Below are 25,513 nucleotides of genomic sequence, written 5' to 3' on the forward strand. Positions count from 1 at the left end.
AAAATACGTTAAGACCAACATCGGCCCGCACGGGCCTGGTTATCTTCAACGAAACGCGTCACCAAACACCGGACCCAATGAGAGTCGAGCATTTGAAAAAATATTTCTAAAATGAAATCACTCAATGGTGGCCGCCATCGACCGGATGCGGAAGTTTGCATGAAACAATTGCGAAAACGTTCAATAGGAGTTTGTTTCACCCGTCGTCCTTTGATTCACAATCTAATGAACCTCTAATTAGTAATTAAAATACGTTAAGACCAACCTCGTTATCTTCAACGAAAATCGTCATCAAACACCAGAACCAATGAGATTCGAGCATTTGAAAAAATATTTTTTTAAAGCTTATTACGCGTTTCGGAGGGTGAAAACGGCGTAAAATATTCTAAAATTGACGAAGAATTATTTTTTAGAAATCTCGTGGCCGTCGGGGATAGTTTTTCACGGCCAGAAATACGGTATAAGCGGTTTACATATTTAGTTTAGAAATACGGATAGTTTTTCACGGTCGGAAATATCCAAAGTTGAGACGGAATTCACCGAATTAATCACTGCAAGCTAACTTCTTTTGGTGGAGGAAGCCGCAGTGCCCGGAGAGAACCAGCCCTGACAGCGACTGAAGTTAGAAGACTACACACATACTGTGAAAACGTATGTTAAGCCCAGTTAAAATTTCTTAAAATAGGCCTTAAGCTAGCACATCGTATAGTTACTTCCTTAAGCTTCTTGTGACATTTATTGTATGCAGGTATTGGGGAGGACTGTCTGCTCTTCTCTTTTACCAAGTCTTACCAGGTACGGTACCTACTACACCTACCTACTACCAACTACCTACCTACCTACTACCAACTACCTAACCTACTGATGCCATGGTGATGGGTAAAATAGTGGCGAGAGGCTTTGGCTTCGCCGGCTCATTGCGGCTTTGCAGTCGGTACTAGTAGCCGGTGAAGCCGGTGTTGTCAATAAACGAGTACGTATTATGTTGAAAACCTGATTATGCCTTGGCTCGAGAATCCGAAGCGCAGTGGGCGCAGCCATCTTGTGTGGGCGGAAGTATGCATAACAAATTTAAAACGTTCATTAGGAGTTTCTTTCACCCGTCGTCGTTTGATTCACAATCTTATGCACCTCCGATGTATTAATAAAATAATTTAAGACCAACATCGGCCCGCACGGGCCTGGTTATCTTCAACAAAACGCGTCACCAAACACCGGACCCAATGAGAGTCGAGCATTTGCAAAAATATTTCTAAAATGAAAGCGCTCAATGATGGGCGCCATCGACCGGATGCGGAAGTTTGCATAAAACAATTGCGAAAAAGTTCACTAGGAGTTTGTTTCACCCGTCGTTCTTTGATTCATAATCTAATGAAACCTCTCATTAGTAATTAAAATACGTTAAGACCAACCTCGTTATCTTCAACGAAAATCGTCATCAAGCACCAGAACCAATGAGATTCGAGCATTTGAAAAAATATTATTACACGTTTCGGACGGTGAAAACGGCGTCAAATATTCTAAAATTGACAAAGAATTATTTTTTAGAAATCTCGCGGCCGTACGGGATAGTTTTTCACGGCCAGAAATATGGTATAAGCGGTTTACATAATATTTAGTTTAGAAATACGGATAGTTTTTCACGGCCGGAAATATCCGAAGTTGAGATGGAATTCACCGAATTAATCACTGCAAGCTAACGTCTTCTGGTGGACGGAGCTGCCGTGCCCGGAGAGTCAGGAACCAGCCCTGGCGCCTGACAGCGACTGAAGTTAGAAGACTACACACCTACTGTGAAAACGTATGTTAAGCCCAGTTAAAAATAGGCCTTAAGCTAGCACATCGTATAGTTACTTCCTTAAGCTTCTTGTGACATTTATTGTATTGTATGCAGGTATTGCCATTGGGGAGGACTGTCTGCTCTTCTCTTTTACCAAGTCTTACCAGGTACGGTACCTACTACACCTACCTACTACCAACTACCTACCTACCTACTACCAACTACCTAACCTACTGATGCCATGGTGATGGGTAGAATAGTGGCAAGAGGTATGCAGGTATTGGGGATGACTGTCTGCTCTTCTCTTTTACCAAGTCTTACCATGTACGGTACCTACTACACCTACCTACTACCAACTACCTACCTACCTACTACCAACTACCTAACCGACTGATGCCATGGTGATGGGTAAAATAGTGGCAAGAGGTATGCAGGTATTGGGGAGGACGGTCTGCTGTTCTCTTTTACCAAGTCTTACCAGGTACGGTACCTACTACACCTACCTACTACCATCTACCTACCTACCTACTACCAACTACCTACCTACCTACTACCAACTACCTAACCTACTGATGCCATGGTGATGGGTAAAATAGTGGCAAGAGGTTTTGGCTTTGCCGGCTCATTGCGGCTTTGCAGTCGGTACTAGTAGCCGGTGAAGCCGGTGTTGTCAATGAACGCGTACGTATTATGTTGAAAAGCCAGATTTTGCTGGATCCCTTGAGAATTTCGAAGCTTTGACGCACCAAATCGCTCAATGGAGGCCGCCATCTTGCGGATGCGGAAGTATGCATAAGAAATTGAAAAAAGTTCAATAGGAGTTTGTTTCACCCGTCTTTGTTTGATTCACAATCTTATGCACCTCTAATTTGTAATTAAAATACTTGAAGACCAACCTCGGCCCGCAAGGGCCTGGTTATCTTCAACGGAAATCGTCACCAAACACCGGAACCAATGAGATTCGAGCATTTGAAAGAGTATTTTTAAAAAGCTTATTACCGTTTCGGAGGCTGAAAACGGCGTCAAATATTCTAAAATTGACGAATAATATTTTTTTTAGAAATCTCGCGTCCGTAGGGGAAAGTTTTTCACGGCCGGAAATATCCGAAGTTGAGACGAAATTCACCGAATTAATCAAGAAGTAAATTTTCTAAATCTTAATCTCATCCAGAATGCAAATGGTGTCATTTTGAACTAGGTACGGTACCTACTACACCTACCTACTACCAACTACCTAACCTGCTGATGCCATACCATAGTGATGGGTAAAATAGTGGCAAGAGGCTTTGGCCTCGCCGGCTCATTGCGGCTTTGCAGTCGGGTACTAGTATTTTAAAATATTAATAATATTTTATTAATTCAAGAAAGGAATTTTAAAATTCACATTACGATCATCATGGTTGATATCGAAATAGTCTCCAGACCCTTCCGGTGTCCCAAGCCCCCCTGAAAGAAACTTCCCCAAAATAAATATATAACGATTGATTTATTTTTAAAATTAATAAATGATGAAGAAGAAGACTTAAAATCGACCAATCTGATCGTGTTTGAACGCCTCGTCATTTTCTCGGAAGGCTGACGTCACAAATGTATCACGTAGTAACCATGAACCAACAACATTAAAGCAATCATTTCGATGTCGATATCTCGTGGACAGTGGACGTCTTTTCGTCAGCTGGCGAATTTTTTCATCGAAATTTTCTCGACCCCTCCCCCTCCCCCTCCCCCTCCTCCTCCGTACGTTTTCATTCCCCAAGATGCAGCTTTTTAAGAAGACGTCGCAACGAAGGTATCTCCGGGTTTTCACAGCATTGAGTAAATTTTCTCTGTTCATGTCGAGTATCGTGTGCTAATCAATGTACGGAATCGCCTCAGGAAATCGACGTCAGCACCTCATTCGTGTAGTTTATCATTTATTTATGACTCGCTGAAGGCACTCGGCGTTGTCCGGGTTCTTTTTGAATAAATTTAATCTTCTGTCGGCTCCATCGGTCTGACGCGGGCCCAGTATGAGTATCAGTTGGTGCTCAACGATTCCTTGTTCTTTCTTCTGTCGGGCCCCGCGAAACAGAATTTTGCAAGCGTGTGTTGCAATCGGTCAGATATTCCTATTAAGTGCATAAGTCGTACTTGAAGAGAATTTCGAAAGAAGAAGAAGATTTTTTGCGACATGGGCCCAGCCCGGCTGAGGCGGCCTTGACCGGCCTCGCCACCTGGCCTACAACCTTCCCGGGGCCCGTCAAGATTGCGGGGAGTAAGGTGTTCTTTGAACTCGTTTACTTATGGTCACTTGCCGGTGGGAGGAAGGAGTGGTGCGTGATTGCGGAGGCCGTACAACAGCATTATCAGGGAATGAGGTGTGTCAGCTGATGGATGAACAAACATCGAGAGCACATTTATTTGGCCACCTGCTCATCTCGACCAGAATCATGGGGGTTTTTTTTGGTTTTTTTCACCTTTTCCTGATATTTTATTTTACGTGATGCTTAGTTAGTGCAGGGGCATTGTGGTGTCAGTTGTTGAAATGGAGAATATATATATATATATATATATATATATATATATATATATATATATATATATATATATATAGCCCCCTCTTGGCCTTAGCCCCCTCCTCTTCTTGGCCCCCTCCTCTTCATCCTGTACCTGCCCCCCCCCCCCTTGGTCACTTAATCCGCCGCCATGGTCTCCAATTCCACTGCTTCGCCGATGACATCCAGCTTTTCATCTCCACCAAGTCCATCTCCACCGCCACCCACTCTATCCTGACAAACCATCACTGAAATAAAATCCTGGCTTCAAATCAACTTCCTCAAACTTAACTGTGATAAATCTGAAATAATCATCATTGGCCCAAAAACGCTCACAAAATCCACCCATACCTTTGCCCTCAACATCGACGGTTTCCCAGTATCCACCTCCCCTCACATCCGGAATCTTGGCATCATCTTTGACCAAACCCTTTCCTTCGACAAATACACTAAACAGATCACAAAGACAGCCTTCTTTCATCTGAAAAACATTGCCCGTCTCCGTCCATCCCTCTCCTCCACGGCTGCAGAAACCCTCATCCACGCCTTCATCACCTCCCGTCTGGACTACTACAACAGCCTCCTCTATGGTTCACCCTCAATAATCACCAATAAACTCCAATACATTCAGAACTCCGCTGCCCGTCGACTCACCCATTCCCGGACCCGTGACCACATCACCCCCGTCCTTTATAAGCTTCACTGGCTCCCCATCCCCCAGAGAATCCAGTACAAAATCCTCCTCTTGACCTACAAAGCCCTCCATAACCTGGCCCCATCCTACCTGACTGACCTCCTCTCCAGACACACTCCCGTCCGCAACCTCTGCTCTGCTGGTACCAACCTCCTGACGCCCCCCCCCACCCCCCCCATCCAGACCAAATTCAGATCCTGGGGGGACAGGGCCATCTCCATCACTGCTCCCACCCTCTGGAACTCACTACCTCACACCATCAGAGACTCCTCCTCCTCACTCACCACATTCAAAACATCACTCAAGACCCACCTGTTCAACACTGCATTCAACATTTAACCCACAGCATTTAACTCCTGACTATCTCTTCTTCTTCTCCTTCCTTTTGCTTTGATTATTTACCTATTGATTTTTGTCTTTTTGCACTTGTTTTTTGTACTCTGTCAAAGCGTCTTTGGGCTTCTTGAAAAGCGCTATATAAAATAAATGTATTATTATATATATATATATATATATATATTTATATATATGTATTTATGTGTATATATATATATATATATATATATATATATATATATATATATCGGGTTCACCACATTTTAACTCATTTGTCGATTCAAGGGTTCTGTTCTTTTTCAGGGAACAAAATATGAACAAGTGTACTTGTTCAAATGAGGACGGTGTGAACCATCCTATACCGTCGATTCCAACGAAACCCAATCTTTGGAAACGTCTGAAGTAAATAATTTTATTTTCCTCCTCTTGACTTTTTAAACGTATTTTTGACTATATCGACCATAACAAATGTACAAGAAGCTAACATTTCAATCTTTTTCAACCTAGGCAAAAGTTTACCACACAAAAGAAGAACAAGTGTTGTAGTGACATTGCACATGACGTGTGAGTATGAGAAAATATCCCTTTGGAATGTCCTGACATGAAACGTGCGTGCAATGTAAATGGTATTCCTTTAAGGAAATTCAAGCTCTCCCTGTCGTATCTCGATCTTCCTAGCGTATTTCAAGCTCTCCCTGTCGTATTCACACATTTATTACCATTATTACATGCTGGCCGAATGCACCCGGCGTTGCCCGGGTTCTTTTGAATGAATTTACTGCCATAATTCAGCTTTTACTCGCGGCCATGGAAGATTGACGACGATAATTCAACTCGGCTTTTAATTGCGAAATGGACCCAGCCCGGCCGAGGCGGCCTCGACCAGCCTCCACCAGCCTCGCCACCTAGCCTATAACCTTCCCGGGGCCCGTCCCGACATTTTTGGTTCTTTTTGAGTGAATTTACTACTATAATTCAGCTTTTACTTGCGGCCGTAGAAGATTGACTACTATAATTCAGCTCAGCTTTTAATTGCGAAATGGGCCCAGCCCAGGCGAGGCGGCCTCAACCGGCCTCGCCACCTAGCCTATAACCTTCCCAGGGCCTGTTCCTACATTTTTTATTTCAGAGGTTTCCTCCCATCTTTCACCGTTCAGGAGATTGGCGCGTGCAGACAAACAAACAAACAAACAAAAACTTTCTTTTTTTATATATAGATTAGTGGCATCATTACCATTATTACCATTTATTATTATTTATTACCGTTATTACATATTTATTTATTTGAATTCATTAATTTATTGATTATTCACCGGTTTAGCACATTTGAACTCGGTTGTGGATGAAGAGATCTGTTCTTTTGCAGGGAACCAAAGATTAACAAGTCTTTACCATCCAAGACGAAGAAAATCGGTTTGTTGAAGCGTCTGAAGTAAATAATTTTGTTTTCCTCCTCTTGACTTTTTAAACTTGTTTTTGACTATGTCGACCACAACAAATGTACAAGAAGCTAACATTCCAATCTTTTTCAACCTAGGCAAAAGTTTACCACACATAAGAAGAGCAAGTGTTGTGGTCACATTGCACATGACGTGTGAGTATGAGAAAATATCCATTTGGAATGTCCTGATATGAAACGTGCGCGCAATGGAAATGGTACTCCTTTAAGGAAATTCAAGCTCTCCCTGTTGTATCTCAATCACATCTTGCTCTTAAAATATTTTCAGCACCATTGTTTGGAGGTTTCAGAGCTGATGGATTCCACCGAGTTGTTTAAACTGAGTTGGCATGTCTCTTGTGAAGAGTTGACAAATTATTGCCGGTACCCTGAACAAATGACAAATTCCTGCCACTCAACAAAACGGTTGGTCAACCGATTCGTGAAAATCTTGAACCACACCTGTTCCCACTGCTGCAACTGTTTCCAACAGCCAGACTCCAAAATAAGGGAGAGGTATCTGACGAAGAAGAGAAAGTTAAAGGTGATACGAATGTCTATCGAGAAGTGCAAATGACAAGCGTCAGGAGGTACCTGATCTGAAGAGAGGAATGTGAATTATTATTATTATTATTATTATTTTGGATACAAGATCGAGGCTTATGTCAGAGCTAACATTCATCACAAAGAAACATAAACGGACACAAAAAAATATAATAAAGGAAGCGGGAGACAAGATGGGGTTGGAGAGGGAAGCACACAAGTACAACAGTGGAGAACACGGGCATTGGGAGATCTGTGGGAGGGAGAGGGCAGAGGAAGGGGGGGGGGGGTGGGAGAGGTATGAAACAAATGTACACTGGTGGTGAACAGCTGTTTTAGAGACCTGGAGGGAGGAGTGGGACTGAAGGGAGTGGGGGAGTTTGTTCCAGAGGTGGGAGAAAAGAGGAATGAAAAGGTGAAGGTGAGCAGAGAGCCCAGATTTTGGGAGTTTAACCATAAGAGGGTTGCTGGCAGATCTTGTGCGACCTGTAGGAATATTTGGGGGACAGAGCACAGAGAGAGCTGGGGGGGGGGGGGGCAAGGCCGGAGAGGAGTCTGCAGAAGACAAAAAGACCACCAACCTGCCTGCGGTGAGTGAGTGAAAGGCCCTCGGAGTTAGCTTCATCGTGGGAGATTCCAATGATTCTGAAAGGTTTGGTTTCAACAGCGTGAAGCTGAGCTAGGTGTGAGGCAGGAACACCGGCCCAGAGGGGGGAAGAGTATTCCATTGAGCTGCGGATGAAAGCCTTGTATGTGGTGAGGAGCTCAGGTGTGCCAAGGAAGGACTTCGCACAACGGAGGATGCCCAGTCAGTGACTGGCTTTGGAGGCCAGCTTGGAAATGTGGTTTTCCCAAGAAAGATCATGGCAGATAGTGAGACCCAAAAGCTTGAGCGACAGAACTTCTTGGAGAGGATAGTTGAGAATGCAGATGAGAGGGTTTTCCAGTCGGTCTTTTCGGAGAGACATAGTAAGAGTGTGGGATTTGTCAGGATTGAAAGACATGTTCCACTTGTTTGACCACCCTGTGATTTTGTCCAGGTCTGCAGAGAGTGAAGAGGCTGCAGACTGCCGATCTGGGGTATGAAGAATGGAGCGGCAGAGAGTGGCGTCGTCAGCAAAGAGATAGAGAGGATTTTCCAGAGAGTCGGAGAGATCATTGAAAAAGACCACAAAAAGCACAAGGCCCAGAACACTACCTTGGGGAACTCCAGCCTGAACACGAAGGAGAGATGAGAGAAATCCATTCAGGGCCACACGTTGACTACGACCAGAGAGGAAGTCAGCAAGCCATGCGTAGAGATTTCCATGGATACCATAGGAGGAGAGTTTGGTGAGCAGAGCTGGGTGCCAGACCGTATTGAAGGCACGTGATATGTCAAGGGAGACAGCTCTGATTTCCTGTTTGGCATTGAGGACTTCCATCCATTGTTGAGACAGCAGAAGCAGCATGTCCAGAGTAGAATGACCTGGTCTGAATCCAAATTGATGATCTGAGATCAAGCGATTGGAGAAGAGGAAGGATTTGATATCCAAAGTAATGATGGATTCCATGACTTTCCTGATAATTTGGAGCAGGCTGATTGGTCTGCAGTTGCAAGGATCTGTTTTTGCACCTTTTTGTGTAAAGCGGTAATGTTTGCTGATTTCCATGATGCTGGCAAATGACCTTGGGCAAAAGAGAGGGTGAAACTAACAGAGAGAGGGTGAGATAGAGGTGGCTGAGCAGGATTTTAGGACTCGTGGGCTGATGCCGTCTGGTCCAGTTGCAGAATCAGAGTCGAGGTTTGACAAACTTCTCCACCATGTCAGGAGAGAAGGACACAGAGTCCAGGAGCAGCTGGGTTTGACTGGGTAAGGTGGGAACAGAGAGAGATGGGTTGGGGACACAATATTTTGAGGCAAACACAGAGTTTAGGCATTTGGCTTTGTCACGTGCTGTGTCAACTGTGTACCCATTTGAGGTAAGTGAGGGGATGGAGGGGGAACATACACCAGAGATGGATTTGAGCAGATGCCACCAGGATTTGGAGGAAGGAGACAGGTTTGAGAGTTAATTCTTGAGTGTGGAGAGATAGTGCTTCCTGACACTCCTGAGGGTAGACACACACTTGTTCTGAGCTTGGTGGAAGGAACTGAGATTGCCTTCAGTTGGATTAGCCTTCCAAGAGGCAAAGGCAAGTTGTTTCAGGGCAACTTCCTCACCATGAGATTCAGTGTACTATGGACGGGAGGAAGGGTAAGACAACTGAAGACGAGATGGGATAAATCTGTGCATGAGAGAGAGCAGTTTGCTTTGGAAGAATTCCCAGGAAGAATTGATGTCAGAGGCAGTTGAGATGGGAGACCAGTCCAGATGATTGATGGCTGCTTGAAGACCGTGCCAGTCGGCCTGAGTGAAAAGCCAGACTCGTCGACGCTGAGGAGGCTCTCTGAGAATGGCCAGAGAGATATCCACTTTGACAAACACATGATCAGAAGAACCGATTGGAGCAGAAGAAGAGCAGCAGACATTTGCAGGGAAGTTTGTCATTACCAAGTCGGGAAGAGAAGAAACTCCATTGATTGAGATCCGGGTCGGGAAATTGACAGATTGTGTCAGTCCCAATGACTCACAGAAGTCCTTTGCTGAGGTGCCATGGCTGGTTAGAGAGGAACCCACACCCAGCCATCTGGCATGATGACAGTTGAAGTTGCCACATATGAGGGAGAGAGTTGGGATGAGTGGATAGAAGTTGGTTTCAGGTTGTCAGACAGCGAAATGTAAATGGAGTCATCATAGTCCGTGGGCTGAGTAGGGTTTACATGCACCCCCCCCCCCCCCCACAACTTAACTTCCCGGGTATGTCCATGTACCCCCCACCCTAGGTTAAGAAAAACCATGTTAACAGAAAAAAAACTCATTCCCTCATAGTTTCACCTCTGGTGACCTCATTAGTGACCTCATTTGCATATAACACATATCATTGTAAAGAGTGTCCCAGGACAAACATTTTGAGGGGTCATATGCAACCATAGGATGACTAGGTAAAAAGTTATGGCCATTTGAATTTCGCCTACCCCTAATGTTCGTAAATCACTGACACAGGGGGGGGGGGTAACATCAAAATATGCGTGGGAGGTACCTTGGGAATGAGTTTTTTTTCTGTTAACATGGTTTTTCCTAACCCCTAGGGTGGGGGGTACATGGACATACCCGGGACGTTAACTTGTGGGGGGGGGGGGGGGGGGTGCATGTAAAGCCTACTCAGCCCACGGACTATCACTGTTTGGAGGACGGTACAGAACACATATGAACAAAAGGTGGGAGTGGAGAGGAAGCCGTAGCCAGAGGTACTCCTGGGGGTGAGGTGGAGAGAGGGCAGTGCAAGGAGAGTGAGGAAAGGAGTTTTTGATAAAGATAGCAATTCCACCACCAGGACGAGTCTCAGGTCTAACATACCGGAGGAGGGAGTAACCAGGAAGAGATATTAAGGAATCGGAGACATCTTGAAGGAGGAAAGTTTCTGTTGAGCAGATCAAGTCTGGATTGTCAGACGCAACCCATGTAGGAGAGATCAGTCGGGTTTGAGCGAAGGCCCCGGATGTTTGAGCTCCATACTGTTAATGAAAAGAGAGGGGGAGCATCGGGTGCAGGACAGGGGAGGGGAGGGGCAGGGTCAGATGAAAGATGAGAGGGGAGGCAGGGAGAGCAGTTGATAGTGTGTCATAGATGACAGAAGAGTTACAAGAAAGGGAAGGATGAGGAGGATGAAAGGTTTGATGGTGATGGGATGAGGCACAGTGATGGGTTGTTTGAGGGGGGGAGGGGGGGGGGCAGAGGAAAGTAGAAGGTTGGGGGAGGTGGAGGTATGAGATAGAAGGGAGACGAAGTGGGGCGGAGGTGGCTTTGAGGAGGAGGAGGGGGAGGGGGGAGAATTGGAGAGGGATGGTAGGGGAGGAAATTTGAAGGGGAGGGGTTCGGGGGGTAGTTTAGGAGGGGTGGGGCAAGGGGGGAGATTTGGAGGGGAGGGGCGAGGGGGGAGTTTACAAAGTGAATGATTAATGAAAGACGAACATTTATAACAAATTTGGTTTATTGTGATTTTCAAGTCAGAGATCCGTTTGAGAACGATAGAGGAGGTGTGGAATGAAGGTGAGTTTAGAACATGTAGTGAGGAAGAATTGTAAGAGATTGAATTTTTTTTTTTGAAGTGGAATGAGTTAGATGAAATTGAAAAAAGCCTTTTAAATAAGAAGAAAAACAGCGTGTTTTGTGTTATACCACTGAATAAAACGCTGCAGGTGAAAGTTTAAACATATTTAAATAATATTTAAACAGAACTGTGAAGAACAATTTATATTCACAAAATACCAACGGGGAGAGGGCCGAGAGTCACAACCACGAGTCACGTGAACAGGGCAAAAGGTTGAAGGCAAGGAGATAATGGAGATTTACTTTGATGTAAAACATAATTCCCTTTATCATATAATGCAGTAAGTAATTTTTCTGTTGGTTTCCTTCAGTAAGAAATGATTGATAACTGCAAAGCCATTATTTTCTTGGACTTTTATATCAGCGGCATCGGGTCGGTCTTTGTTTGTTGTGTTCTTCTGGATATTTTAAATCGACTTCAAAATAATATCCAACTTTAGCTTTATCCAATTATTTTTGAGAAGATATAACGATGTCTTGTAAAACATTTTTGATAATTATTTTATTTTACCCATTTAAGCTTTCCATAAGGTAAAGCTTGAGACATAGCCCATCCATACAAATTGTTGGCATCATAATACATCAAGCAAGAACTATGTTGTTTAGCGGCATCATCGTTGGGAAGATATTTGTTGTTTGCTTTGGCGTATCTCTTTGAACATACTTGAGATATTCCTCCTCTTTTAGCCTTCTCTGTCATCAAAAGCACATCTGTATCAGCGATTAATTCCAAAACCTGTTTCGTCATTTTTAACATGGCACTCCAAGCCAATCCTTGGGCTGTGTAATAATGAGTGGGGTCGACACCACATGAATGTTCATTGACATACGGTTCTAAAAGTCTCAAATACATCAGCTAATAAAAACATCAGTTTGAAGATCCAAATCGGATATTCCCCAATGTTCTTTCTCGTAAACTTCTTCCAAACATTTTGTGCTTGAGTAGAATCTTTATCAGTTACATAACTTTTATTGAACTCGTTGTATAAATTATCTTTGGAGGGAAGTTGTGTTTCTTTAAACCTCTCAAATGAATCCACACAATCAAAAGGATATATCCCCTTTTGTGATGGGAGTTCAATCTCTTCTTGAATTAAAAAATGTGATTTAAGATTTGGAAAATTTTAAATATTTGACACCAAGTCAGATAATAGACTTGACATAAATTTGAATGTGTCAAGAAATCTGATGTGAGTTCTGGGAGATGTTTGAATTTTCAAACCTGGGAGATGTTTCATGTTTGAAATGTTTTGAATTTTCAAACCTGACTGATCTCTCCATACAGGTTGCTTCTGACAATCCAGACTTGATCTGCTTAACAGAGACTTTCCTCCTTTAAGATGTCTGATTCCTTAATATCTCTTCCTGGTTACTCCCTCCTCCGGTATGATAGACCTGAGCCTCGTCCTGGTGGTGGGGTGGCTATCTTTATCAAAAACTCTCTTCCTCACTCTCCTTGCCCTGCCCTCTCTCCTCCTCACCCCCAGGAGTACCTCTGGCTACGGCTTCCTCTCCGCTCCCACCTTTTGTTCATATGTGTTCTGTACCGTCCCCCAAACAGTGATGACTCCATTTACATTTCACTGTCTGACAACATGGACCAACTTCTATCCACTCATCCCAACTCTCTCTTCCTCATATGTGATGACTTCAACTGTCATCATGCCACCTGGTTGGGTGTGGGTTCCTCTCTCACCAGTCATGGCACCTCAGCAAAGGACTTCTGTGACTCACTGGGATTGACACAATCTGTCAATTTCCCGACCCGGATCTCAGCCAAAGGAGTATCTTCTCTTCTAGACTTGGTTATGACCAACTTCCCTGCTAATGTCTGCTGCTCTTCTTCTGCTCCAATCGGTTCTTCTGATCATGTGCTTGTCAAAGTGGACATCTCTCTGGCCATTCTCAGAGAGCCTCCTCAGCGTCGACGAGTCTGTCATTTCACTCAGGCCGACTGGGACGGTCTTCAAGCAGCCATCAATCGTCTGGATTGGTCTCCCATCTCCACTGCCTCTGACATCAATTCTTCCTGGGAATTCTTCCAAAGCAAACTGATCTCTCTCATGCACAGATTTATCCCATCTCGTCTTCAGTTGTCTTACCCTTCCTCCCGTCCATGGTACACTGAATCTTGTGGTGAGGCAGTTGCCCTGAAACAACTTGCCTTTGCCTCTTGGAAGGCTAATCCAACTGAAGGCAATCTCAGTTCCTTCCACCAAGCTCAGAACAAGTGTGTGTCTACCCTCAGGAGTGCCAGGAAGCACTATCTCTCCTCACTTAAGAATGAACTCTCAAACCTGGCTCCTTCCTCCAAATCCTGGTGGCGTCTGGTCAAATCCGTTTCTGGTGTTTGTGCCCCCTCCATCCCCTCCCTTACCTCAAATGGCCACACAGTTGACATCGCACGTGACAAAGCCGAATGCCTCAACTCTGTGTTTGCCTCAAAATCTTTAGTCCCAAACCCATCTCTCTCTGTTCCCACCTTTCCCAGTCGAACCCAACTGCTCCTGGACTCTGTGTCCTTCTCTCCTGACAAGGTGGAGGAGTTTTTGTCTAACCTCAACTGATTCTGCAACTGGACCAGGCGGCATCAGCCCACGGGTCCTAAAATCCTGCTCTGCCGCTCTATCTCACCCTCTCTCTGTTCTTTTCACCCTCTTTTGCTCAAGGTCATCTGCCAGCATACTGGAAATCAGCAAACATTACCGCTTTACACAAAAAAGGTGCAAAAACAGATCCTTGCAACTACAGACCAATCAGCCTGCTCCCAATTATCGGCAAAGTCATGGAATCCATCATTACTTCGGATATGAAATCTTTTCTCTTCTCCAATGGCTTGATCTCTGATCATCAATTTGGTTTCAGACCAGGTCACTCTACTCTGGACATGCTGCTTCTGCTGTCTCAACAATGGATGGAGGTCGTCAATGCCAAACAGGAAATCGGAGCTGTCTCCCTTGACATATCACGTGCCTTCAATACGGTCTGGCACCCAGCTCTGCTCACCAAACTCTCCTCCTATGGTATCCATGGAAATCTCCACGCATGGCTTGCGGACTTCCTCTCTAGTCGTAGTCAACGTGTGGCCCTGAATGGGTTTCTCTCATCTCCTCTTCCTGTTCAGGCTGGAGTTCCCCAAGGCAGTGTGCTGGGCCCTGTGCTTTTTCTGGTCTTTATCAATGATCTCTCCGACTCTCTGGGAAATCCTCTCTATCTCTTTGCTGATGACTCCACTCTCTGCCACTCCATGCATCTTCCCTCAGATCGGCAGTCTGCAGCATCCTCACTCTCTGAAGACCTGGACAAAATCAGACTGGTCAAACAAGTGGAACATGTCTTTCAATCCTGACAAATCTCACACTCTTGCTATGTCTCTCCGAAACGATCGACTGGACAACCCTCCCATCTACTTTCTCAACAACCCTCTCTAAGAAGTTCTGTCGCTCAAGCTTTTCGGTCTCACGATCTGCCATGATCTTTCTTGGGAAAACCACATTTCCAAGCTGGCCTCCAAAGCCAGTCGCCGACTGGGCATCCTCCGTCGTGCGAAGTCCTTCCTAGGCACACCTGAGCTCCTCACCACATACAAGGCTTTCATCCCCAGCTCAATGGAATACTGCTGTCCCCTATGGACTGGTGCTCCTGCCTCACACCTAGCTCGGCTTCACGCTGTTGAAACCAAAGCTTTCAGAATCATTGGAATCTCCCGCGATGAAGCTATCTCCGAGGGCCTTTCACTCACTCACCGCAGGCAGGTAGGTGGTCTTTCTGTCTTCTTCTGACTCCTCTCCGGCCTTGCTCCCCCAGCTCTCTGTGTGTGCTCTGTCCCTCAAATATTCCTACAGGTCGCACAAGATCTGCCAGCAACCCTCTGATGGTTAAACTGCAGAAATATCGGCTCTCTGCTCACCTTCACTCTTTCATTCCTCTTTTCTCCCGCCTCTGGAACAAACTCCCACACTCCCTTCAATCCCACTCCTCCCTCCAGGTCTTTAAAACAGCTGTTCACCACCATCTCCTATCTTCCCCCATCCAAAACCTTGATCTTTTCTACCCCCACTAATTCACCCCAGATCCGCCTTTTTTTTTTCTTTTCTTTTTTTCTTTTTTTTTTTGTATACAAGATCGAGGCTCGTGAAAGAGCGAACATTAATCACACAAAAAGTCAAACCGACACACAAAACAAAAAACAAGGGAGCGGCAGACAAGATGGGAAGAGAGGGGGAAGGACACAAACGCAACATTTGAGAGCAGGGACATCGGGAGGACTTGGGGAGGGGGGAGGGGAGGGGAGGTGGGAGAAGTATAAAACATATGAATACTGCAAGGTCTCTGGGAAGATCTGTAAAAGCATATTCCTGAACGGTATAGACCTCGTAGATCCTGTGTATAGGACTTATAGTTCAATCTGATACTACCTATAACTTCCTATAACAACCTATAACTTCAAAGGACTTGCAATATCATGTATTATGTAATACAGTTATATCACAAATATAAAGACAATGGTTTTCAATTACGTTTGTTTGTTGCTTTTCTATAATCCTGAGCACTATTTTGAGGCCTTTATTGGATTCCTTGACCCAGAAAACATAGGACTAGCATATTTAATTAAGTCTCTAGGTTGACTAGAAGCCGAGATCGTGCAAAATATGTATTTTATGGTGGCCATTTTCAAAATCCAAAATGGCGGCCATGCAGGTGTCTGTGCAAATGCCAACATTGATTTTCAGATTCTCCATGCTCTGAAGATTCCAAAAATGTACAGGTTTGCTAATCCCAAAATTTTGAAAGAAATTCTATTTGTTAACATGGTGAACCTGACTATCTTCATCAATGTCCTGAGTGTCATTTTCGCAAAGGTGTCTACGCAAATGTAAACATTAATTTTTGGATTCCTCATGCTCTGAATATTCCAAAAATGTATAGTTTTGCTAATCTACCAAAATTTTGAACGAAATTATATTTGTTAACATAGTGAACCTGACTACAAGTTAGAAAGTCCAACAGCACATTTGCCATGAAAATATCTGTCGAACAAACCAGGAGTGGCAATCGACCTACGGTGAGAGAGTGGTTGAAGAGTTGAACCCATCTCCACACCAACCAGGTTCACTATGCGATTCTGGGGCCTATCAAGTAAAGATAAGTGGCAAGCTGGTGCTCCAGCCAAAATGTGACAACAGTACTCCATGAGGGGACGTGTAGTTGCCTTATACAGGTACAAAATGGCCTCAGGAGGTAAATACCTCTGCGCTCGATAAAGACAACCAACTCGTTTGGAAGCACTCTTAGCAATTCCAGAAATGTACTTGTCCCAACGGAGGTTAGAAGACATGTCCAGACCAAGGAGCGGAAGCTCTGATGATTATGTTAAGGTTGAAGATCCCATGTGCACAGAAGGGAAAGACCTGTTTCTAGAACGAGATATGGACAACAGTTTAATTTTCTTTGCATTGAAGGTTACCAGCCGCAGCCAGTCGTGCCTCCACTTCAACACATTCTCCAAATCATTGTCCAGAGAAACTCCAACCTCATTACGAGTGGCATTGAGTGAATAAGCAGATGTACAGTAGAGTGAGGAATCATCGGCACACATGGCTAGCTGAGATAGAACATTATCAGGAAGATCATTGATATAAACAAGGAACAATGTGGGACCAAGGACAGAACCATGTGGAACACCAGAATTGATGGAGCAAGTAGGAGAAGATTGACCCTCAAGTACCAACTTCATCTTTCGATTTGGAAGGAAAGTTGAGATAATATAATGCATCACTCCAGATACACCATATGACAAGCTTGTGGAGCAGGCCCCTGTGCCAGACAAGATAAATCTTCTTTAGTATAATGCACATGGCTGTGGAAAGCCTCATTTGCAGGCAGGTTTAACGTACATCCGAAGGATGGCACACACATTGACGAATCATCCTGTATGTGAATTACCAGGATGTCTGTATATTGCTGAGAGGGGGAGGGGGGGGGGGGGGGGGAGAAGCGGGGGAAGGGGTACACGGTACAAAACAAATTGACACTACAATGAATTTCAGGAATGAAGTCGGGGATTGACGTTTGAAAGATGTGGATTTGGGGTGTATTAACGGGGGTAGAAAAGATCAAGGTTTTGGATGGGGGAAGATAATAGATGGTGGTGAACGGCTGTTTTAAAGACCTGGAGGGAGGAGTAGGAATGAAGAGAGTGAGGGAGTTTGTTTCAGAGGTGGGAAAAAAGAGGAATGAAAGAGTGAAGGTGAGTAGAGATATCAGGTATGAAGATACTTGGTAGGGGAGCGCAGTGCAGTGTTGTTGTTTGCTGTCTGAATGCAGAAAACACAAAGAACCGATGCAGTCTGATTTTCACCTGCCTGACTGCATTTTTATTCTGACGTTTCTTATTTGTGACATTTATTTAACGATGGCTTTTCAAAATCTTTACTTTCTGTAGGAAAGCTGAACCTCTCGCAAATGTATCTGTTGATGAAGAGCTGCCAACTGGTGAGTTTTGAGAAGCAAACTTCACAAAATAAATTATCTCATTTGCAAGTGCAAGAAGAGACACCTGAAAATGTTTTGTTGTTGTTTTCTTTCTTTTTAAATTTGCTGGTGGTGGCTGCTTGTTCTGCACGACAGTGACACAAACAACTTCCTCTCAGCACAGTAACCTTTCCCGTGAATACAACAACAACAGGCATTTTAAGGCCATTTTCCCTGCAAGAGCAGGGGTTAGCCTTGCGGTCCCCATGACAATCTTCCCCATTTTGCCCTATTTTCTGCATCTCCCCTTGTTAACCCCCTTGCCCACATTTCTTCTTCGACCATCTGTAGCCAAGTCTTTCTCGGTCTTCCCCGTCCTCTACTTCCTTCTACATTCATTTCCATCACTCTTCTCAACCAGTCACTTTCATCCTTCCTCAACACATCACCAAACCATCTCAACCTGTTTCTCTTCACAGCATCCATCACAGGCTCTATTCCCATCATCTTTCGCAATTCATCATTTGTCTTCCTCTCTCTCAACGACACTCCACACATCCACCGAACCATTCGCATTTCCACCATTTCCAGCCTTCGTTGCTGCTCCACGTTCATTACCCATGACTCGCTCCCATAAATCATAACACTTCTCACACATGCAGCATAAACCATTCCCTTCAGCTTCAACGACATTCCAATCCTCGTCAGCACGCCACTCGGTTCCCGAAACTTCTTCCATGCACATCTCACTCCAGCAACCGTTGCCGAGTCTGATCCACCATCTCCAATCAGCATGTCTCCAAGGTAACAAAATGTTTTCACACCTTCCAGCTTCACGCCGTCTCCAAGATCCAACTCAACATTTCCTCCATCTGCAGCTCCCTCTGTGCACACCTTACACTTGAATGTAGCTGCCACACTGGTTAATGACCCTCTCAAACCATGACATTTTTGATGAACCCACTCAGCGCACATTGTACATTGAATGGAGTTCACTCCGACACCCTTCCTGCACACAGCACACGGCCACTTCCCAGTTCTTTCCACCTCACCACATGCTTTACCACTTGCCATCACCTTCGTTTTTCCGATATTCACCTTCAGACCTTTAGTCTCCATACATTCCTTCCACTTCTTCATCTTCTCCTTCAGTCCATCCATACTTTCTGCAATCAACACCAGATCATCTGCATACAACAACTCCCATGGTAAACCCTCCTTTATGTTCCGAGCCAGCACCTCCATCACAGCTACAAATAGTAGTGGACTTAGTACCGACCCCTGATGCACTCCTACCTCCACCTCAAACTCACCACTGTTCCCATCCTTTGTCCTCACAGCTGTGCGTGCTCTTTTGTACATTGCCATCACTACTCTGATCAACCATTCCTCCACTCCTAACTTCCTCAATGCCCATGTCACTACTTCACGTGGAACCCTATCGAATGCTTTCTCCAGATCAACAAACGCAAGAAACAACCTCCTCCTCTTCTCCACATACTTCTCCTGCAACTGCCTCACAATAAAAAGCGTGTCTGTCATTCCTCTTCCTGGCATAAATCCAAACTGCATTTCGTCAATCTTCACTTTATTCCTTATCCGCCTCTCCAACACCCTTTCCAATACCTTCATTCCATGCTCCAATAACTTTATCGCTCGATACGAGCCACAGTCCAGAGGGTCACCTTTCCCCTTGTATCAAGGGACGAGGGTACTCGGTTCCCAATCCACTTGAATGCGGCCTTCTTTCACCACCAGATTACAGATCTCTGTCATTCTCTTCACACCCCAACTTCCTGCTGCCTTCAACATATCTCCCACAACTCCCGTCGGCCCTGCCGCTTTTCAACTCTTCATTGCTTTTATCGCTTCCTCAACTTCCTTCTCGGTTATCTTCTCTGCCGATCCTAAAACTGGGTTACTCTCTATGTTGCCATCCCATTCATTCTCTGCATTCAACAGTATTTCCATATATCTCTTCCATCTTCCTTTAATTGTCCCCCTTCGCACCGCGGAGCGAAAGGGGGACTATGGTTTTCTCCTGCGTCCGTGCGTGCGTGTGTAAGCGAAGGACCGAATTCTAATTTGGTGTGTGGGTGCAACCCACGTCAAAATCCAAGATGGCTGCCACCATGTATGTCTGACGCTATGTATGTCTGAACATTGTGAGCGGAATATCTTGAACAATAAGCGAAGTACCAACTTCTAATCTGGTGTGTGGGTGTATCCAGGCATAAGGAAGAAAGCTATTGAAAATTGGGTCGCCACGACAAAATGCAAGATGGCCGCCACTATATATATATATATATGTCTGAACCTTGTGAGCGAAATATCTTGAAAAATAAACGAACTACTAACTTCTAATCTGGTGTGTGGGTGTATCGACGCATAAGGGAGAACGCTATTGAAAATTGGGTCGCCACGTCAAAATCCAAGATGGCCGACTTGCGTCTTCCACTTTGTCAACTCATCACATCAACGATGGGGGACCGAGGCGTAACGCTTGTTCCATCTGGGTCCACAATGATTTGTCCCACTTCATCCTTCAAGCAACTCACCCCCATCACATTACACCTCTTTCGCTATCTGCTTTGCAATCCTGAATACTGCTCTCTGACCCTCTTCCAAATCCAAGCATTCTCTGAACATTTTCCGACATGTCTCCTGCGCCTTTGCTACCTCTTTCTTTGCAGCCTTCTTGGCTGCCTTATAAGTTTCATGCTCTGCCTTTTCTGCCCCCATACCCTTCACCCTCTTCTCGTCAATCTTCTTTCCAACTTCATCGTCCCACCACCATGTTTCCGAGTGCCTCGGTGGTCCTTTTGTCCATCCAGATACCTCACCAACGGCTCCCAACAGACTATCTTTCATTGACATCCAACCACTTGCAAGCTCAACCACATCATCCTCTACCATACTCAGCCTCTCTTTTAATGCCTCCTTCTCACTGTCACCTCTTTCAACCTCCACACATTCCTTCTCGGTTGGTAATTCACCCGCCGAGCTCTCCTCGCACCTTTCACCCTTATGTCGCAGACAACCAAGTGGTGCTGTGAAACAGCCTCCTCCCCCGGGATCGCCTTTGTGTCCCGGAGGTGCCCCCTTTCTCACCTACGCACCTGCAGGAGTGCAGGTAGTCAACGGTTGACGTCGACCCACCTGACGTGGATGTAACAAGCTTATTATCCTCCTTCTGGAACTGAGTATTACAAATCAACAAATCAGCTCCATCAGCAAACTCAAAAATCCTTTCACCTTCTCCATTTCTCACACCATATCCGTAACCCCCGTGAACTCCCTCAAAACCGTCCATACTCCTTCCCACATGTCCATTTAGGTCTCCTCCTCGCACAACAACTTCCTCATCTTTCATGTTTTCCATCAGCTTCTCTATTGCACACCAGAACTTGTCCTTCTCTTCATCGCTCCGACCAACCTGCGGAGCATATCCTGAGATGACGTTCACCAAGAGCCTTCCAATCATCATTTTCACCATCATCAACCTTTCACTCACTCTAGTCACACTCACCACACTGTCCACAAACTCCTCAGAAAACAGGACACCAACACCATGCACGCCTTCTGGGCACCCTTGTCCCACAAACTTGTATTTCTGTCCCTGCCTACCCTTCACCATTCTCACACCACTTCCCTTCCATCTCGTCTCCTGCACACAACATATGTCCACTCTTCTGACCAATACTTCCACAACTTCTCCTGATCTCCCTGTCATTGTCCCTACATTCCATGTCCCAAACCTCAGAAACCGATCTCCACGTGGGGCATCAGATGTTTCGTCATAAATGGAGTGATTTCCACCCTTGCTTCGATCGGGTTCCCCACCTTGAGTTTTGACGAGAGGGAGTGGGGTCCCCCACGGGGTACTTCGGGCTGTACCCTGCCCATATGTAGTTGTAATTGTCATGGTTCTCTTTTTGAGGCAATGTTTTAATGGCCGGATGCCCTTCCTGACGCCAACCCTTTTAGTCGGCTCTTACGACACGCAGGGATACGGTGTACCTATTCTAAACCGGGGTACACACCGGTACACACCTGTGAATGCTCCAAACTTTTTGTTTTGATCCTCCAGTAATGCCATGGCAGTGTTTTAGCAGCTTCACTTGGTCACAGGTGCAAACATCTCTGTGTCTATCATGAAGAGTTGGCAAGTCAATGCCGGCACCTTGAGCAAATTACGAATTCCTGCCTTTATCCACTACAATCATGTCGGGCCTAGCCAACCAGTTCCTGAAAGACTTGGGCCAATTCTGCATGTTCTGAGCCCTTGATCTCTTACGAGGGGATATTGTATGTGAACACCTGGCTGGCAAAGATGATGAAGACGAATTGATGTCCCATTTCTTCAATGCACACACAACTGAACTTGGTGATATTCTGTCCATTGATCTTTTTCTGTCACAATATCTGTTTTATGTTCATTTTTCCTCTTCTTTCCAGAATCTTCTCTCCCTCATGGTGAAGATGATGAGAGTTCTTTCAGTATCAGTATTGAGGATGAAGAGTACGATGTGGGGCAGGTTGTGGTAAGCAAGATATTCAATTACCTATTTACAGTAATAGCTCGGTTTGCGTCGGGGATGTGTTCCTGCAAAGTGCGATCATCAAAACGACGTAAATCAAAACAAATTTTGTGCCTCCGCCGACGAAGTCTGTCCGAATGACCATCCGTTCGTGCATCCGGCAGTGATAGGATGAACAGATGAAAGTTCACAGGTCATGTCAGGTAAAAATGTGATAACTTGAGAACAGCTGATGTGATTTAAATCAAACTTGGTACAGGTATTATAATGATGTAACCATGAACTGATTACATTTTGGGGTCAAGAGGGCAAAGGTCAGAGGGTCCCGTTAAGTAAAATATCTGTCACTGTTCTAACTTGTGAATTGGTGGTGGGATTTTGCCCAAACTTGGTATCAGTATATATTATGGTGCAAAGATGAACTGATTATATTTTTGGCATCAAATGTGAGAATTGAGGTGCTTTGGTGATTTTGGTGAGGTCAGAGGTCATGTCAGGTAAAATGTGATACCTGAGATCATCCGATTGGATTTAACTCAACCTTGGTTCAAGCATGTCTCATGATGTAATAATATGGGCGGAGGCATATCAGTCGATGTCAAGACGTCGAAGAATGTCGTTCTAGTTCTCATTACCATTAATAGGATAAGCGTGCGATGTGTTCCTAACGTTGCACCTTCACACATCGTATTTCACTTTTTACCGGTGATATTTCTTTGTTTTTGATTTAAGATCCGAAAAACGACACGTTTTTCCATCTTGGAAGGGCTGAAGGGGAAGGGTTTCCATCTTGGAAAAACCGAAAAACATTGCACCTTTATATCTGAAAGCGCTGCATAGAAAAGATTGCGACATGGCTCGTTGTAAAAACTGTCCATGGCTAATAACATATGTTTATGATTATGTCAGATGTGCCTCCATTATGACGTCATAATTTGACAAGTACAAAACTTCATCCAATCAACATGAAATTTATTGAACATCATCTTGGGATAAGTTCATGGAGGGAAAAAAAATGACGTCATCGGTCACGTGGTCCGGCTGTAATGTTTGTTTTGACACAAAAGCCTTAAAACCACTAAAATACGTTCTCGCGATGGTCTGCAATCTCTGATTGCTCTTTCTTGTTTCTATTTTATTTCAGAAGCACTGTTTTGAAGCTCTGTTTGTGCCTTTGTTTTCAGTTCGGGAAGTGGGAGATTATCTCCAGAATTGGAGAAGGAAGAGCTGGATTCGTTTACAAAGCAAAGAATGTCAACTCTTCAAAAGAGGTACAAGCTTGTGATAAACTTCCTGTGTCTTCGTTTCACTTTCTGGGAAATGGAACAGCTCATGGGAGAGCGAGATACAACACAGAACAGAGAACGGTGGAAAATACAGACAGCAGGGTAGAGGGACATGATGGAGTGACACATGGAAGAACGATGGGAGAAAAGGATCGGAAAATTCTGCATCTGAATGTATCTATTTCTGATGAGATGAACGATGCTTTTTCTTTTGATTTGAATGCCCCACATCACCTGTTAAAGATTACATCATAGATGTGATTATAATATGTAATCTGTGACAGGTGATGGATGTGTCATAAATCTCACCAAAAATAATTCGTGAAAACCACTTGAGACAATGTCGAGGGGGCTTTTTCATTCCGACCATTGCTTTTTCTTTTCTTTTTTTCCCCCAATTAACACTTTGATGCCCCTCACTGCCCAGAATTCCCTTCTGCTCAGACCTGGACACTCCACTCTGGACATGCTGCTTCTGCTTTCTCAACAATGGATGGAGGTCCTCAATGCCAAACAGGAAATTAGAGCAGTCTCCATTGACATATCACGTGCCTTCGATACGGTCTGGCACCCCGCTCTGCTCACCAAACTCTCCTCTTTTGGTATCCATGGAAATCTCCACGCATGGCTGGCGGACTTCCTCTCTAATCGTAGTCAACGTGTGGCCCTGAATGGGTTTCTCTCATCTCCTCTTCCTGTTCAGGCTGGAGTTCCCCAAGGCAGTGTTCTGGGCCCTGTGCTTTTTCTGGTCTTCATCAATGATCTCTCTGACTCTCTTGAAAATCCTCTCTATCTCTTTGCTGACGACTCTACTCTCTGTCGCTCCATTCTTCATCCCTCAGATCGGCAGTCTGCAGCCTCCTCACTCTCTGCAGACCTTGACAAAATCACAGACTGGGCAAACAAGTGGAACATGTCTTTCAATCCTGACAAATCTCACACTTACGATGTCTCGCCGAAAAGACCGACTGGACAACCCTCCCATCCACTTTCTGAATAATCCTCTCCAAGAAGTTCTGTCACTCAAGCTTTTGGGTCTCACTATCTGCCATGATCTTTCCTGGAAAAACCACATTTCAAATCTGGCCTCCAAAGCCAGTCGCCGACTGGGCATCCTCCGTCGTGCGAAGTCCTTCCTTGGCACACCTGAGCTCCTCACCACATACAAGGCTTTCATCCGCAGCTCAATGGAATACTGCTCTCCCCTCTGGGCTGGTGCTCCTGCCTCACACCTAGCTCGCCTTCACGCTGTTGAAACCAAAGCATTCAGAATCATTGGGATCTCCCATGATGAAGCTAACTCCAAGGGCCTCTCACTCACTCACCGCAGGCAGGTTGGTGGTCTTTCCGTCTTCTACCGACTCCTCTCTGGCCTTGCCCCCCCAGCTCTCTCTCGGCTCTGTCCCGCAAATATTCCTACAGGTCGCACAAGATCTGCCTGCAACCCTCTTTTAGTTAAACTGCCAAAATCAAGACTCTCTGCTCACCTTCACTCCTTCATTCCTCTTTTCTCCTGCCTCTGGAACAAACTCCCTCACTCTCTTCAATCCCACTTCACCCTCCAAGTCTTTAAAACAGCTGCTCACCACCATCTCTTATCTTCCCCCATCCAAAACCTTGATCTTTTCTACCCCCGCTAATTTCACCCCAATTCCACTTTTTGAAATACCAACTTTTGTCCTGGAAGTCCTTG

General features: G+C 45.0%; 1 protein-coding gene across 1 annotated transcript in view; it reads left to right on the forward strand.

Annotated features, from left to right (window-relative positions):
• The first annotated feature begins 3,416 nt into the window (after positions 1-3,416).
• LOC137422271 (uncharacterized) overlaps positions 3,417-25,513 on the forward strand; it is a 157,930-nt gene continuing 135,833 nt past the window's right edge. Inside the window, exons 1-8 of the mRNA XM_078772642.1 lie at positions 3,417-3,569; positions 5,648-5,746; positions 5,852-5,908; positions 6,711-6,776; positions 6,882-6,938; positions 17,965-18,014; positions 22,452-22,537; positions 23,719-23,805. Coding sequence (XP_078628768.1) covers positions 3,538-3,569; positions 5,648-5,746; positions 5,852-5,908; positions 6,711-6,776; positions 6,882-6,938; positions 17,965-18,014; positions 22,452-22,537; positions 23,719-23,805 — 534 coding nt within the window. The 5' untranslated portion in view covers positions 3,417-3,537. The remainder of the gene's footprint in view (positions 3,570-5,647; positions 5,747-5,851; positions 5,909-6,710; positions 6,777-6,881; positions 6,939-17,964; positions 18,015-22,451; positions 22,538-23,718; positions 23,806-25,513) is intronic.

Source organism: Myxine glutinosa, chromosome 2 (genome assembly GCF_964187855.1).
Source record: "Myxine glutinosa chromosome 2, kmMyxGlut1.1, whole genome shotgun sequence".
Taxonomy (NCBI): Eukaryota; Metazoa; Chordata; class Myxini; order Myxiniformes; family Myxinidae; genus Myxine; species Myxine glutinosa.